Below are 18,403 nucleotides of genomic sequence, written 5' to 3'. Positions count from 1 at the left end.
AAGGTGGCTACTCTACATATTCAAGTGAACGTTTTCCTGAAGCAGAAATCATGCGAAGAGCATTTCAGAAGCAGCATAAGTTGGACTGAGAGCTTGCTTTACTGGAGGTCTCCTTTGAAGGCTGTCACTGGGTATTCGAGGAAAATGGTGCACCCTTGCGTCAAGGCCTGCCGCGAGCACCGCGAGTCTCTAGAGAAGCTCGTTGTCTCGACTTATGCAAGATTGAGGCTTCGCATATATTTCAGCCACATTGGTGTGAGCTGCATCAACTAACATGGAAACAAAGCATGTGCCGTGGTCCTCCAGTGACAGAAAAAAAAACTGGACTGGTATTTTATTTTGCGTTTTATTTTTATTTCAGAAGATTTCATTATTCTGTTATATGGTATTGTGGTCAGAGATCGCCCTTGTTCATAATAAATGCCATATACACAAATTAGAGAAGCATTGGGATTTAGCTAATTAATGTTCTATTTTCTGAGAGGGGGCTAGTCTCAGTGAAAATTATGGTTGTCGAGGCAATAAAAGGCACAGCGTCAATGTGGTGGAATGCGCCAATGATACTTCATTGCTGATTCGATCAGGCATTTTTATATATAAAGAAAGTTCGAAATTTCAGGGGGTGTATGACATTAGCAACATGGTTATCACTCTATTTCACTTTCTGTGAGCTTTCTTTCCTCCCAATGGTCGTCCAAAACAAATGCAAGATTCATTTGCGCGAAAGTAGTTGCACCCACTTCGTCAGCTTAAAGAGAAAAAGAATGGTCTGAAAGATTCGTCAGAGCTACCAGGTTACGCGGCTTAAGTGGCGAAATAAAACAGGTCTATAACCGTGTGAGATGGGTTCCAAGCACACTATGTGAAAAACTATACCGAGCGGCTGACAGGCCGCACGGTCACAAAGGAGAAGTTGCGGTGAGAGAAGACAGCATGGAAACTCTTAATTAATTTAGTTTGAGCCTGCAAACAGTCTGTGAGCACAGACATGCATATTATGACCAGTTATTTTTTTGCGCGAAATACATTTTGTTGCAAATTACTCATGCTATGCGAGTGAGATATGTAATGGCGGACCTAGTATCAGACGACGCGGTTGTGTCCACCCTGTACAGAGTGGCGGTGAGGGAGAGACAGAGAAGGAAGCGTGATCATCAGAAGCGTACAAAGCAACGTCTACACTCAGGCAACGATAATTCACCGCCTCTACCCGACACTCCGCGGCTACCTCTGCCTACTGTGCAACGTACCCGACACCCTAGCACACTTGCTTCTCGAATGCCCATGGCACAAAGACAGCGAAAATAAACCCCAAGTGGACGCGAACCATAATGAAGACCACAAGCAAGCGAAGAATCACAACCAGAAGCGAACGAAGACCACCTAGACGAAACGTGGGAGTCCAAGCTCGCCCTCGAAGACCCGGAAAATGAACAATAACTAGTCGCCAAAATCAAGAGCGCAATATATACCAGATGATTCCTGGACTAAGAAGACTTCCCACCTCGGCATGATTCCAGATGCCGGCAGCACTGAACCAGAGGCACTTGTCTACCGCGGCGACTGAAGACAGTAATACCAACCCCGCCACTACGTCAACTATCACGACTGCCACCATGATTAACACAAATGCAACAGCAACAATCTGAAAATGATGCAGCGTCAAAATAGAATGAGTATTTGACAGCAGTGTCTGTCCCCTCAGAGTAACCGCCACTACAGCACATAAAAGTACGTATCGCTGCAAAGAATTTTGTTATTTAAACAAAAGAACGCTTCCTGTTTAGGTCTACACCACAAATTTATTTAGTTCATACAGTGGTGTTGTCGACGCTACCAACAACAGCATACCACTCTTAAAAGTTGCATAAGAAAAAGTGTTATTGTGACTGTTTCAAAGTAAAATCCTAAATTAAACTTACGGATAACGTCAAATGGAAGTCCACATATAAACAGAAAAATTTAGCGTTATATTCGTTCACATGTGTAAGAAAACAACATGATATCACTTTTATTTTCAAGACAAAGCCTTGTTAGCTCAAATACTACGGGTTTTGCGTCTCTGCGATCTCAATATCTTGTAAGCAGTTCAAAAAAGATGTTACTTAGAATTACGTGACTCATAGCTGCAGTGTCAAGGTGACAATAATATCAAATGATCTTCCTCCATGGTGACATAACGTAGTAATTGTCAACAACCAAGGATATAATCAACAAAAAAACAGGAATACAACATGCGCCTCTTATCTTGCATTGCGCCGAAGCAGACCCAATATGGTTGGACGTATTTGCGCGTGAAGTACGATAGGATTCGCCTACAATGTCGCATGCAAATTCTTCATTCATTAGAATGAAAAAGTGGCACATTACAGAAAAGCGTTTAACGTTTATCCGCAGAATAATTTGAACAATCATGTACTCGACCTTGCATTCTTTAGCGCCAACATTTGGTCGACCATTTTTTTTGCAAGCTTTACAAGGGTGTTTACACCGACTTATTTAGTATACAAGTATTGACTACTATCAAAGAGCGAGGTTAGCGCCGGTAGAGACCGATTGCCTAGCGCGGGCGCGTGCGACCAGACACGTAAAAAAGCTTCCGGCGTTCACTGAAGAATCTCAATTTGCATTACACAAGTCATTATTTGTTCCACATGCTTCTCAGCTACAGATGGGCAGTGTTCTTTGCTTTCGCATCCGTGGTCGACTGACCGGTTTTCCTCGCAGCGCCTAAACCTGAAGTGGCAACACCCATGGCACCATATAGCTACGTATGCACCATCAGCGAAGCGTGGCGAGGAAACACAACGTACCTACCTCCAGACAAGGCGTGCGACTACTTGTTCTACGACTCGCTCTACAAGCACAACAAGAACGCCCTCATAGATGGCGTCCACATGTGGGACGCCGGAGCCCAGCAGTTCATCCTGCAGGCTTCCGTGTACAAGCACACAAAGTTGGGCTTTTCGTTCGCGTCCGAGTGAGTGTCTGCGAGCCCTTCTCCAATGTTTTAAATAAGTCTTTTAACCGAAATGTAGAGAACTGAAGTGCATGGTCTCTTTTCTTATATGGTGGCGGTGCGATGAATCTTCGCGTGACCAGAAAATAAGCTAGGCCGACTAACGTGCATAAAATTGATGAATGGTTCAAAACGGTTCAACGTAGTAAAGAAGCAGAAAAAAAAAGATTTTACATCTTTAGCCGAGCGTTGCTTACGCTACGCTCCGCTCGCTTATCGCGCGAACCGGTGGCTTTGTTAACTGCGTTAATTTTGCTCATTTACGAAGCGCGTCGCCTACAGATGCCAGCAACGCGCTGTCACTCGGTGCTGTATGAATTGAGCGCCTGTGTGCAGATGGCTGGGATACGCCGCCCTCAGCGGAGCAGACCATTGACACTGTGTGTAATATGTCTAAGGTCGGAGACAAAAGTGGTCAAGCTGCGTACTGTGGCACTTTTCCAGCAAAACAACTTGCCTTCGCCAAAGCCTTTGTCAAATTTATTTCTTGGGCGTTAAATTTCGGACGCGGAAATAGAACACGAAAGCAAGGGGAAAAGCTAAGGGCATGCATTTTTTATTTATATTTACTGCGGTCTCGGGGGGAACATAGCAGGAGTGGGTACATACATTAGTAAAAGCAAATAACATGGGCAGCATAGAGAAAGATATTACAGAAGTATTAAAAACAGATCAACAGGTCAAATTGCTGCGCAACTGAAGAACGAGTTCTGCAATTGGCAATGCGCGAAATGAGCCGTCCAATCGATTGCTAATTTAAACAGTTAGCCGGAAAAAAGAAAACTTAAAGCAGTCTGTATGTGATTTGAAAGGAACAATGTTTAATGGATGGTGCCGTCGGGTTGCACGTGCGCTTGAGGGCACAAATGAGAAGGGTGCCTGAATGCCAGATGACCTGCGAGCGATCTTGTCCAGCATGATGATAGGTTCACGTGTGCGCCTATGTTCTAATGTTTGCAAAGATAAAGTGTGCATATGTGAAGGAAGTAAAATGTTACGATCGTATCGGCCAAAGATGAATCGTATTGCTTTTTTTTACTCATTCTAAATGGACAATGTCGCACGCGTTATGAGGAGACCAAACAGTTGAGGCGTACTCCAGGATCGGTCGAACTAGTGATTTGGAAGCAGTTAATTTACATTCCTTCGTGGCATTTCTTAAGGTTCGTTTGAGATAGCCGGGTTTGCGAAGTGCTTTGCCAGAAATGTTAATATTTTATGAGCATTCCATTTTAAGGTAAGAGAGAGTGAGAAAAACTTTTATTTGAGGTAGTGATTTGTCAGTGGAGGTGGGAGGGACCCTTATTCCAGGAACCCTCTGGCTTGGATCGCTCTCCGGGCCTGGACGACGAGTTCGCGCTGGTCGACCAGGTCCGGCTTGGAGATCGCAGCCTCCCACATTTCAGCGAGGAGGTTTGGGTCTGCGTCTGTTATATGCAAAAATAACACCCAGGTATCCGAACTCGATGTAGTTACGAAGTAGTTACCGTTATTGCTGTAAGAGAAATGCAGCGAATTCTTTTTCTTAGCAAAGGTCAATGCAATTGTTTAAGTGAGATTAATTTTATTTGCCATGCCTTACTTCATTAACAGAACAGTGAAAATAGCTTGTTTAGTTCCTGTTGATCATGGGCGTTAGAAACTTTAAGATAAAGCGCGCAGTCATCGGCATATAGGCGTGACTTCCCTGCGGTGTCATTAATAAGATTTGCTACATCATTATTGAAAATTATAAATAATAGAGGCCCAAGCACCGATCCTTGGGGCACACCTGAAGTTACAGTGGCTGACGATGACTGTGCATGGTTGAAAGTGACGAACTGGGATCTTAAGTATATGTACTCGGTTATCCTGTCGAGTAACTTATTGCCGTTAAGTATGATACGTATTATATGAAGCAGCCTATTATGGCAGACCATGCCAAATGCTTTCGAATAATCAATTTGGTAATATTATTTGATATAATCTAACTGAAACCACGCCCTATCTTGCTCCCAGGCAGGCTAGAAAAGTCAGATCAAGCAATCATTGCATGTTCTCAATTCCGAAAGCATATCTGGACATGTACGCTTATTCATTTTTTCCGCGAATGATTAAGGAATGGAACAGTCTGCCGGCGTCTGTTTTACAGTCGAGTAGCATTAACATCTTTGAGGAACGCGTTAAAAACGTTTTATGAAATTGAATCTCAGTGGTGCCCTGCAAACATTGTCACACTATTCTAGAAATACATACCATAGTCTTTCTTTTAAGCTGCTTCCATTATCACTGTCACAATGGTAGAAACATGTATTTCTTAGCCAAACTATTGCATTTGTATTTCATAATTTGTTTCGCATTGTATTTCCAACATTCATTGCTTCTTGTCCTATTTACGTTTTTAAAGTGTTTACATTTTTTACGCTATGTGCAAACCAGCTGTACCCACCCTGTTACGGCCAAGACGGCCAACAGTATTTGAAAATAAAAAGAAATAAAATAAAATAAATATTGCATCGATTCGATCGCGGTTATTTAATGCGGAAGCTATGTCGTGAGTAAATTCAAAGAGCTGAGTTACAGTGGAAAAACCAGATCGAAAACCGTGCTGACAGTGTGACAGTAGATTATGACAAGGTAAATACTGAACAATGTTCTTGTGAATAATGCGCTCAAAAAGCTTACAGCAAGTGGAAATTAGGGATATCGGTCGGTAATTACTAATTTGTTGTTTATCGCCATATTTAAACACAGGCATCACATTGGCAATTTTCCAAGCCTGGGGAACGGATGATGTATCCAGCGATTTATTGAAAATGACTAAGATAACGGGCACTACATTCCGAGCCCCTCTTTAAGAACATGTTAGGTATGGCGTGTGGTCCCGCACTTTCAGTTGTTGCCAATTTTTAATAACAGATTGTGAACCCAAGCTTAACTTTCTTCGAGGTTGGGTAACTGGTGTTCCGAGCTATGAGTGAAAGGAGGATTGGTGCCATCATCTAGATGAAAGACAGAATGAAAGTAGCTATTAAAGGATTCAGAAATGGCTACGGGATCAGAGCAAGGCTGATGGTTGATAATGAAGGATACAGAGTCATGGGAAGAGGGTAGTATTCCTTTTAAATATTTTTATGGGTTATCTCTCATAAAGGTTGACAGTGGTGTGTTGAAGTAAAAGTGTTTAGCTTCTGTCACTATTGTTTTTAGCTCAGACTTGAGTAAAAGAAGTAGTGAGTCACGGTTTTCGTTTTGTGACCGGCTGCGCTTGCGCATACGATTGATGCTTCTTATGAGATGCATAATGTCTCTTGTGTACCATGGATGCTTCGGGTTATGTTTCACACATTTTGTGGGGACGAAATGAAGCACACAGCTATCTACTAAACTGTGAAACTGCTCTAACAAAAGCATCAACACTGCACGTTTCGCGCCCAAATACGAAATCTCTGAAAGCTGAGTCTAGCAGTTAAACAGTAGCATGGTCGTTAGCATAGGTAAAATCTGTAACCATATTGAATGTCGGCTTGGGGGGCTCAAAAATCACGTTAAATTTCATGAAAACACCCTTGTGATCTTACAGTCCATCGACTACGTCACAATGAAAACCGCACTGTAACAGCTGTTCATTAACAAAAACAAGGTCAAGAACAGAGCTGACGCTTGGACATTCAACCACTTGTGTTAAATCAAATGATATAGCCATATTGATTAGGCATTCACCAACAGCCTTGTCACAGCCTGTTGAATTTAACAAGCTCCAATCAATACAAGGAGTATTAAAATCAACTGTAATGATCATTTTATATTTGTGGAGCCTGTGTTCCGCTATGAATTCTGTAATGTGCAAGAAGATGTGTACAGAAACGGGCGGGCGGTATACAGCAGACACAGCTGTCACGAAACCGGAGAGGTTTGTCCGGCATCAAACAGACTCAGTATTCGGAAGTTCGGGCATTACAAAAATTTCAATGCCTTTTTCTAAGAAACAGAGCTACACCCCCTCCTTTAGCAAACTGCCTGTCGTTCCTGATAACCGGGTAACAGAAACTGATACAGAGTTGTCGAACCATGTTTCTGTCACGCAAGTAATTGACGGACTGTAACACTCTGCAAGCAAATTCAAATCTTCAAGCTTATTAAGCAAGCTTCGAGCATTTATATTTGAAAGAGTTAGTTTCTGCTCATTAACGAGTCACTCTGTGTTCGTAGGCACTGCAGCACGTGGAGCCTTAACAGAATGGAATGGTACTTAACAGGGAATGGTACTGCAATCTCTGCTTTTCTGCTTCTATGTGGATGTCAACCGAATTGTCCCAGAAAGCCTTTCAAATTTGCCGTAGACGCGCAGAAAAGTACTCACTAATGCACGTATCAGATCCTTTTTTTTTTCTGGCGTTTTTAAGGATGGAAAGCCATGTTCTAAAGTCTAGCAGTTTAAAAATTACAGGTTTCGTCTTTTCATTAATTTGAGTGCCAAGCCTGTGATAGCGTTCAATACCTTCACATTGGATTCCAAGTTTGGTAGACAGCAACTCTGATACAGAAGCTAATAGTTCCTCAGACGTTTCTGTTGGGGGCTCCTTCAAGCCGCAAATGATGAAATTATTCCTACGGCATCGGTTTTCCAGGTCATCGTTTCTGTGGTCAAGTTTGGTGATGAAATCTTTAAGGTTATCAACAGTTTTCTCAAGATCATGAACGCGCTGAGGAGCGTCGTCTGCAGTTGAAGCCAACACCTCTATGTGCGTAACACACTGTTCAAAAGAAGTCATTCTAGAGTGGAGCGTGGTAATCTCTGCGCTGATTCGTGCTTGCCCAGCTGACAGTTCTGTTAGCATTTTCCCTGACTTTGGGCCTGGATTTTTTTCGACATCGCCGGACAGTTGCAACAAAATTCTGAAGGAATTCAGTATACAAGAAAAAATACACACGAAGTGCTGAGGGTCTGGCAGCAGCAATAAGAAACAATAATTGTTCCTATAACATTTCAAAGCGTAATTGTGGCTTACCTGCAAAATGAAGCATACGTATTTCCAAGAACCGTTTGCCATGTCGCTGCCAGACCCACTGAATAGGATTGGCCGGTGCGTCACTTTTATGTCCCGTCGGGTCCGTGTCGATGACAATCCAGTGTTGTGCCATGCGCGGTTGAGACAGGCAATATCGACGGGAGATGGGGCTGTGGATGGATTGCCATCTATCGGTTGATAGCAATAACTGAATGGAGGGCCAGTGAGGGTGCAGTTTCCGCGAAGGAAGCTTGAACAGAAAATGTTGCTAAGGAAGAATGGGCCAGCGATGCTTGCGGCTATCTCCAAAATTAAGAACACATGTTTCCAAGAACCGTTTGCCATGCAGCTGCCCTACGGGTGCTTGCTGGGCCGTTGTGTTGCGTTTTATTAAATCAGACTTGACCAGGTTTTCACATTACAAAGCAACAAGCACGGCAGTAAAACACGTTGTGGGGCTAGTTGGTGCATAGCTTTCAATAGAATAAGCGCCAAAAAGTGACAGCACACAAGAAGAAAAACAGACAGGACAAAGACAAGGACAAGAACAAGAGGACAAGAACAAGCACGGAGCTTAGATCACGCACTGACGACCTTGTGTACAAAGTAATAATCCGCTCTACGTGACCCAAAACATCTGATTTCAAACGGAGGACATATGAATGCTTAAATGCGTGCAAACTGCTCTTATGCGGTGATGTAGAAAGCAACCCTGGCCCCCCTTTCCAGGAAATGTTCTATAAAACCATGAGATCCCAAACAATCATACACCAGGAAATTTCGGAACTCAAAGCTTTCCAAAGTAAGCTAGATATATCTCTCAGCTCCTTAGCAACTAGACCAGATAGCATAGAACATCATTTTGGCAACTTCAAGGCCGGTATTGAACAACTTGCTGCAATCGAACAGCATATGAACTCGATAAAGCAGTCATTTTCCAAGCAACATCAAAAGCTCACTGACCTCGAGGATCGCAGTCGTCGTTCTAATTTGATTATACATGGCATAATGGAAGACACCACTGAAACTGAAGAGGAACTTAAACGTAAGGTAATTTCTGAGGTTTTCGAAAAACACATTGGTGTCTCAACATCATCCATTGCCCGTAGAGATAGAATAGGACAACAAATAACAACTCAAACCGACCTGTAATCGCATTCTTCGAAGCTTTTAATGAAAAAAGGCCCTGTATGCAAATATTAGTAAACTTAAAGGTTCGACTTTTTTCATACAATATCATTATTCTAATTACACACTAAGAAAACGAAAATTGCTCTGGGAATCTTGCAAAACGGAAAGGAAGCATGGAAAGAAGGCTTATTTTGTTCATGACAAGCTCAACATCAGCAACAGCATGCACGCTTGGAACAATTTCACTGAACAACGGACTAGCCTTTCTCCTCTCTCTTCTAGTAACTCTGATTGACAGACCAGCTTAGATAACCCACCACTTCGTGACCTTGTTATCTCAAAAATAAATGCCCAAAGCATAGGGAACAAGGCAACTGCCCTTGAGATCGCTCTGTTTAGTCCCAGCCCTGATATAGTTGTCATAACCGAGACTTGGCTTCACTGTGATATCACTAATGATTGCATCTTTCCTCCACCATACACTGTATTTAGGCGTGATAGGGGGTCACTTGGAGGCAGCGTAGCGATGTTACTAAAGCGGAATGTTTCGGCTATAGTTCTAAATTCACCTGAAAACCATGAAAGCCTTGCTCTGAAAATCACGTATCTTGGCTACACTTTCATCTTATGAGCACTGTATAGGCCTCTAATTCAGATCTGGGCTATCTGCATAAGCTGCAAGATTTTTTGTTCAACTACAGAAATAAAAAATTGATAGTTGCAAGGGATTTGTCTAACTGGTCTAACGAAAACCTTGGATGTGCTGAAAATGCTGACGCTATCTATGACTTAATGTTGTACCACAACCTTCAGCAGATAGTCACGGACCCAACTAGAATACATGGTTCTACTGAGTCAATCTTAGTTTAGGTATTCATAAAACGCTCTTTTTGTGATTACACAGTATCTGCTCATGAAGGGATATCTCATCACAAGTTAGTAGCCGTATCTTTACCTGTAGTCCACGGACGTATAGAAAAAGCAAAGCATAAGAACATAAAAGATTATTCAAAAGCACTGGATGAATCCACCCTTGATTACTTGGAAGTGGCTTATGAAAGCTTTGAGGGAACCAGTGCCACACAGTTATGGAAGACGTTCAAGGAAGACTGTAAATATTGTATCAATAGCTTCATACCAGATAAGAAGAAGCGCTTAGAGAAAGCAAATCCTGGATAAATCGGCAAATCATTCACCTAAAACGAAGGCTTTAACGCTGAAAAAAAGCTAAGGACGCCAGTTATTGTCAGTCAGCTATTTTAGCAGAAGAGCTTTCTTCTAGCATTAAATCAGCAAAAAAACATTCCTTTATAGAGAGTCTTCCACAGTTTATAGGAAATGATCCCAATAAATTTTGGGATCACCAGTCGAACTTCCCACAAGCAAATAAATCAAATCACTGTGCATAACAACGTGATTACGGGTCCTCAATCAATTGCTGCGCATTTCAATGCCTACTTTCATTCTGTATTTTCTGAAGAAAGTGCCAATGTACATGTGTTGGACCTTTCACCTGAACAATCAATCACTTGATCCTACGAAGGCGTTGTTGAAGCCCTACTCCGGTTAGATATCAAAAGTTCGCATGGTCCAGATGACATACCAAACGCCTTCTTACGCCGTAATGCTGAATCATTCGCTAATTTTTCAACAAACATTTTCTGTTTATCCTTATCGTGTTTTTCATTGCCTCCCGACTGGCTAACAGCCAGAGTTGTGCCTGTGCATAAAAAAGGGGACCACACGTGTTGAAGCAATTACCGTCCGATTTCTTTGACGAGTACCTGCTACAAACTAACACGTTATCGCTAACCACATACTTAAAAAATTAAACTCTAGAGAATGCTTGGGTCAATTTCAACACGGCTTCAGGAAAGGTTTTTCAACTGTCACGCAGTTGGTCACTGCTATCCATAACTTTAGTTCCGTATTAGATAAATGTGGACAACTGGGCCTAATTTTTTTAGACTTCACCAAAGCATTTGATAAGGTTCCCCACAATAAACTTCTTGAAAAACTGAAATTAATAGGCGTGCACTTGACCTTAATAAACTGGATTGCTTCCTACCTACAAAATCGAACACAGTTTGTGGATATTGGTGGCATCTCTTCAACGTTACTTCCAGTGACATCTCACGTGCCCCGAGGATGTGTACTAGGTGCACTGTTATTTTGGTTAATATAAAACGACATGGTGTGTTCCATTGATAGAAATGTCAAAATTTGTTTATTTGCCGATGAATGCATGCTGTACACCCCTATGAGTTCTGCGGCTGACCAAATATTAATGAATGATGCTTTCCGTGAAAATCTGGCCTGGTGTGACAGATCAGGAATGGTCTTCAATTCTGATAAGACTGTGCTTTCGCGCATGACAAGAAAGAAACGTCCTCTCCACTTTGGTGACTCTGCTTACGGCACTATTATCAAGGAAGTCGAAAGCTACAAATGTTTAGGCGTTTTAATAAATTCACAGCTTAACTGGAGCGACCCTGTTGAATACATCTGTTTATCTGCGTTAAAAGAACTTGGATTTTTGAAACACAAGCTCAAAATAGCACCCAGTCCCGTTAAGCTATTAGCCTATACCTCTCTTATTCGGCCCAAACTTGAGTATGCGGCTATAGTGTGGGACCCGTACACCAAAAAAGATATAGAAAAAATAGAAAATGCGCATGGACGGAATGTGCGCTTCATTTACAATAAATTCAACAGAACTAATCCCGCTTCTGCTTTAATGGCCTCCAACATAAACCTCTTCATATCAGACGGAACATTGCTCGAATAACGTTTCTTCATTCACTCATACAGGGAAAGCTTGGAAGTTCTTCTTCCCCTTATGTTACACCTTCAACAACATAAAACACCTGTCAACAAGATACCCATGATCTAACATCATATTTTGCGAAAACAAACTTCTTTAAATACGCATACTTTCCGCCAACAATATACCATTGGAATGCACTGCCTGAACAGATGGTCTCATGTGACAGTTTTGAAAGAAATATTAGCAATGCATTCTGATGTGCAGATTTATGTGGAATGTATTTCCTTTGACTTGTTTCGCTCTTTTCTGTCATGTGTCAAACCTTTTGTCTATGTAATAACTTGGGGCGTTTGTAAATATGCCTTCTTATCTGGCCTTCCTGCTTGGACCGCATGAGGTCTGCAGTATTATTTAAATAAAAATTACCGACGATTACGTTACTTCCTAATGCGAAATTTGAGCGCAGCAAATAAGCTGTTTCACCTTTTCGATAGATTGAGGCAAAGAAATCGAGCAACACATGTATGCGCTATCACAGAATTTTTTTTTATTTTTCACACGTATTCCTTTAACAAAGACTCCACTAACAGTTCTTGACAGTCATGAAGGAAGCTTTGTGGTCGGAGAAATATACTGATATATGTTCGACTTGGTACACCAATGCTTGATTCTCAAAGACGAGATCTATACAAGTGCCTCGCGAGGTTGTCACAGCCGTGGGACGCGTTACGAGCGAGAGGAACGGGATGTTCTCCCGCATAAGTGTTAGGAAATTGCTGTTTGTCTTTATGTCAACATTAAAGTCCCCCACTACTAACATCGGTGTGGATCGATGGACGGTTAATGCGAGCTGCAGGAGGTGCACGACGTCTTTCGTGAGTGCGGTAGGGGCGAAGTAGGCAGCTACTACCAGCAAGCCGTTGGGCAACTTTGCGGCGCACAGTTCGCCAACTTCAAAGTTCGAGCCGGCGCTTTGACAACCGGAAACTCGCAGGAAGAGGTGGAAAGGGGGCGGCGTGTACACCCAGCGGCAAACGATGGGGGCAGAAGCGCGTGCAGCAAGCGGACAACACGATAAAGGGAGGAGGGAAGAGATAGCAGCGACTGACTGATGCCGCTGACGCCGATAGTGAGTCAACCCCAGCTGCGGAGTTGGTTTCAGGGACAACGCCGCCGATGCCGACACAAACAATATGATACCCTCGCTTCCGCAGCGCTAAGAACCAGGGGGGGGGGGACCCTTTCCTCCTCTTTCTGCATGGCGGCGACGGCGTTCTATGCAGTCACGTTATCTTCACTCTCTAGCGGCGTCAGCGGCATCCAGCGGTATCAGTCGGTCGCTGCTAGCGCTGGGGGGATGAAAGGGGGGCGGAGCTGGTTACGAGGCCGACGACGACGACGACGACGACGACGCGAAACCCAGGAACGGACGCCAAAGAGCTGCGCTCTAAAAGAAGACGAAGGTCTTGCCCTGGAGAAGCAACTAATAATTATTACTGAGCCTCTATATACTCAGAATCAACCCACAGTCTACATTGGTGCACTTAGAGTAATCACTAGGCGATGGCCCCGCCTTAAACCAGACGACGCCTTCTATTTTTAACCTTAACCTCCTCTTTTACTGCGATGGCAAATATATGAAACATCCAGACGCACTTCTGCCATCGCCGTTGCCGTGATGTTCCGTATGAAGTCCATGGGGCGATAACATCGTCGACGCGCGCCGTACGCTGTATGTGCGATTGAAGGCGCGCCAGGGTAAGCGGATGATGCTGGCCCAATATCGGGCTTGCAAGGCACCGGGGAAGGGGGAGGGGGTAGAGAAAGGGGGGGGGGGGGGTTCTACTCTGGCGGCGACCGCTCGCGTATTGCGCGGCCGCTTGGGCCCTATCTTGAAAGCGATCTGCGATGGGGATTCAGTGCGCTGAGTGCTGATCGCTTCGTGCGCACTGCATCCTCTCCGATTACTTCGCGTTTAGGCGAGAGGCAGGTCACTTCCTCGCTGCTGCCGCCGCGCTTTCTTACTCCAACGTTTTGACAGCGAGTGTGTGCGGTCATCGAGTAAGATGTGTTCATGCTTGCTTGTACGCGTCTAACACCATGCTTGTTAATTTAGTTACTAAGCAAATGTTTACAAGTTTATACGGCAGATAAGACTGCCATCCTTACAGCAATTTGCTATCGCGGTCGATGCTTCGCCTTCCGGGCGAAACTGTGGCCTGTCCTCACTCTAACATCTCTTAGAGTAAATGAAGAGACTCTATGGAGGTAATAGACTAGAGGTCCTCAATTAATAAATTAGGTCCAGCTACTCCGCATTGCAAGAGAAGGTCTTACTCTGTTTTCTGGGTCTTTATTCATGCTTCTTTTTACTCAGGCTTGGCCTTCTGAGAAGAGACATAAAGGACCCAAAATTTTTCACCATCATCGACGATATTTGGAGATACAATATATCCCACTTCGGCATCCTGGATGTCAGCAGGCACTACCCAACTGATCGAGTGGTCTATGAGTATCTCAATCTGCTCAAGGTAATTCAAGTGCGGCCGCTTTTCTTTAGTATTTTGCTGAGTGGAAAGCGACGTGACACCCCATGTCAGCATAAGGGTAATCAGACGTTCATACCACATATCCATTCAATTCCCATTTTTATGATGCTCGAGCGTTCTCTTAAAGCACTGAACAGGTCGGTGGTAGACAATGTATAGTAAAACGACATCCTTTTCTTCCTTTCTTTTTTTCTTACTTTCTTTCTTTCTTTATTTATTTATTTATCTATTTATTTATTTCCATTACTAAAATACAATGACGGGGGCTAAGATAAAAGCTGCAATGAGGCAGGTTGAGGTGCCCTTAGCCCCCGTGTTACACGGTGGCAGTGAGTAGCGCAATCGACCGTACGCAAAGAACATTATATATGAATATTATTTACAATCATCAATCAATTCAAGAGAATTTTCCATAACGGAACAAACAAAAAAGGAACAAAGAAAAGGGAGAAGGACAAATAAAAGCAATGCAGATAGTACGCACCACCACATTACATAGACTTGGCAATAGGCAAATAAAAGGGAAAATTGCGTACACTTGACGATGCATAATTAAAGTTGAAAAGATACGATGGTTCATTATTACTGGAACATTTAAGAGAAAGAAAAGGACGAGCAAAAATTATGCCATTACAAACATTTAACAAGACATGTGAATACAAGTGAAAAAGAAATTACGCTTGATTCATTATTTAGGAGAAGGTTCTGATAAGTAACGATAGCTCTGAACGTGTTAAGGGAATGATGTCAATGCCAGCGTCATGTAGTGAATTAAGCAGTCTGGGTAACTTATTTTCCGTCATTCACAAACCGTAGTTGGTTGTTGAGGGGGGTATAGACCAATATTCTCCGTGACGGGTCATATAGGTAGCTGTATTTCTTTGCAGACAAGCAATTTTCTTAAGAACGCGGTTTTCAGAGTTTGAGTTTGAGTGCCATATACGAAAGAGAGAGCGGTTGTATGGAGAGTAGATTGTAGGTATGTTGTATTGTTTAAAGAGGTGCTCACTGCGACTGTGATATGGCACGTTTGCAACGATACGTACGATCTTTTTCTGTAGTAAGTGCATTTTCCTGAGGTTAGTTTCAGTTGTTGTGCCCCGCACGTAGTGTGCTTGGCCGACACTGATCAGTGTGAGATACTGCCCATCATCTTATCGTTTAAAGGCAGCTCTACATCTGGGGAAGATGACATAAAAGTGTAGCGTCTAAGTTGACCACCAACTTATTTGTTAAAATAAACTTAAACTCTGGGGCGTCACGTGCCGATAATACGAGGTAATTCTTTGGAAGCCGCTTGGCTGCGAATCCTCGACAGCACAGGAAAGCGAAGGCGGATTTTTGGTACCTTTCTGAATTTTAGAAAGGTCTCCGATTGTGCAAAACAAAAATATCTCTTTTTAAGAAGTCCGTGGTATCACTTTATATTTATTGAAAACCTACGTCATGTAGGCGAAGAAGTAGACACCAAGAAAAACCATTTATTCGCAACATAAGTGTATTAATTCGGAGTGGCACAAGAGCTCATACTAAACGCCCTTTTTTCTCAATAGATAATAGAAATGTTGTAAATATTAAAAGATGGTGTAGTATAGTATTGTAAGAGGCTTATACTAGCGTGATTTTTTCCAGATAGAAACAAGCATTCTCTCAAAACCCCGCCCCACAATACCAGTGCTCCCAGTTGTCCACGTATGAAGTAAAAGCACATGCTCCGGCTTAAAAGGTGACAGGACAGCGATTTAGACCAGTGATGTGCTTCCTCCACGGTGGTTCGAGACTTCCATAAGCAGATTAGGCAGCCCACAATGCTACTGGCGCGTATACACCGACGCGCTTTCTATCGCGCGAGGACCCGCGTGATAGTCGCCGACAAAACAGCTGCGTTTCCACCAGTGGGCCTCTTCGATTATGTGCGCCTAAGAATCCTATAGCGTCTGATATTCGGCGCACTGGTCGGCCTCTTCGACTCTCTGTCCTTGCAATCGCAAACTGTCCCAGAACCTGCATACGAAACGCTCGTGAGCTGAAAGTACCACCCAGGGCAGTTCGGGACTGTCAGGGACGGATAATCGATGGGGCCCACCGAATATGCCGCTGCCCACGACGAAATTCCCATTGCCAACTCGCACGACATGCGCTAAAACACGCCAGCACCCATGTCGCAGGTTTCTTCTGAATTCATGGTTGCCACAGCAGTGTTTTGTATGAGTCGATTTATTAGTAATGAAAAAAACGAATACACGAAACACACAACATACCTCCACATTTATATTAGGTGGGCCATTACGGTAACGAGCTTCAGTAAGAAACACGAATCACACTTATATCTCGATTAGCTCCACGCCGCTTTAGCTTCGCAAACACCCGCACTGTGTAGCTACAGCGAAGGTGTGCTAGCCGACAACACCGTATTCATTGGGCTCATAGCTAAACAGGGTGTCCAAGCTAACTTCAGCCAGAGTTTAAAAGTATACCGATGTACTCTAAGACCATGTGACCAAGCGCATGTTGGTGACTATTGTAGGGAGTAAGCGAGAGAGAGAGAGAACAACTTTGGTGAAAATGCCTGCAGAGTCGGTTAGGCTCCCTCCACGCTGGGAGGACAAGCTTTTACCGCGACGCGGCCACTACGTCAGTCTCGTGCATTGTGCTCCTCGAGGTCTTGGTTCCTCGCTACTTCCGCGGATCCGAGAGGGCCGCAGCGCCCTTCGCTTCCTAGTTTCGCTTGCAGGATATCTAAGCGAAACTATTTTCTTTTGTCTTCTGCTAAATCGCATACCTAGTCAAGAATAAATAACCAACTTAAGAAGCAACGAAGTTGGACAGAACATTCCAATTAGTAAATTGTAAAACAGATTGCAAAACGTCCGGATAAATCGCTTCTAACTTTATACATTAGGTATTACTTTTTTCCCGCTTATCGCAGATGCTCGCGTAATACGAAAAACGAAATTGCTGACAAGCCAGCTCACGAAAAATGGTTTCAGTGCTTCCAAACGTTCTGCGTATCACCGAACACGGCGTTTAGCAGTGTTACCTGCCGCCTAAAAGGCGACAGGGCAGCGCCACAGCGTTAACTCTGCCTATTTACGCCAGAGATGGGCTTCCCTCGCGGCGGTTCATGATTGCGATAAGCAGACGCAGCGGCAGCACACCCGGCTGAATGCTATGTTTGTTCGGGCGGTTCCGTTTGCTGAATAAACAACTGGTATATTGAGCCCTGGGTGGCGGGGTCGTTCTTGAGTGTACGCGTGTGTGGGTGTGTGCGTAAACGGGGGAGTGCTGAATTGCGCCTAATTAGATCAGTATAAATGTCATCGTGGAGATGAGCTTTCATACTGTTAATGTTCACTCAATGGACACAATTCAATAGTGCGTCAAATGTAGTATCCCATTTTAAAGGAGCCGCCGTGGTTGCTCAGTGGCTATGGTGTTGGGCTGCTGAGCACGAGGTCGCGGGATCGAATCCCGGCCATGGCGGCCGCATTTGGATAGGGGCGAAATGCGAAAACACCCGTGTGCTTAAATTTAGGCGCACGTTAAAGAACCCCAGGTGGTCTAAATTTCCGGAGTCCTCCACTACGGCGTGCCTCATAATCAGAAAGTGGTTTTAGCACGTAAAACCCCAAATATTATTAATTTAAAGGCTCCTAAAATAGGGTTCCTTTGGTGACTTCGCTAAAAGTGAGGGAGGGTTGACTAAAAAATGCAGAAGGGTCATTGTATTTGAAGCACAATAGAGCGCAACTATGATTTTTCAACTCAATAGCGCACATTCCCTTAAAGAAAGTACCGCTGACTCATTTCACAGACACATAACTACAGAGACGTCTCTAGGCGCCGTTTCGAATGAAGACACATTATCAGTGCTTAGGACAAAGCGCGCAATCTAGAAATAAAGATTATGTTTTTCATTGTGCTGGTGGCAAACAAATTGAGCCGT

General features: G+C 43.6%; 1 protein-coding gene across 2 annotated transcripts in view; it reads left to right on the top strand.

Annotated features, from left to right (window-relative positions):
- Positions 1 to 18,403, top strand: part of LOC135898924 (uncharacterized) — a 172,291-nt gene that overhangs the window by 30,055 nt on the left and 123,833 nt on the right. For both annotated transcript variants that reach the window (XM_065428187.2, XM_070526729.1), the window contains exons 4-5: positions 2,728 to 2,980; positions 14,286 to 14,439. In XM_065428187.2, coding sequence (XP_065284259.1) covers positions 2,728 to 2,980; positions 14,286 to 14,439 — 407 coding nt within the window. The remainder of the gene's footprint in view (positions 1 to 2,727; positions 2,981 to 14,285; positions 14,440 to 18,403) is intronic.

This window comes from Dermacentor albipictus, chromosome 10, assembly GCF_038994185.2.
Source record: "Dermacentor albipictus isolate Rhodes 1998 colony chromosome 10, USDA_Dalb.pri_finalv2, whole genome shotgun sequence".
Lineage (NCBI taxonomy): Eukaryota > Metazoa > Arthropoda > Arachnida > Ixodida > Ixodidae > Dermacentor > Dermacentor albipictus.
The sequence above is the reverse complement of the archived record's forward strand: the minus strand, read 5'-3'. Positions and strand labels throughout refer to the sequence as shown.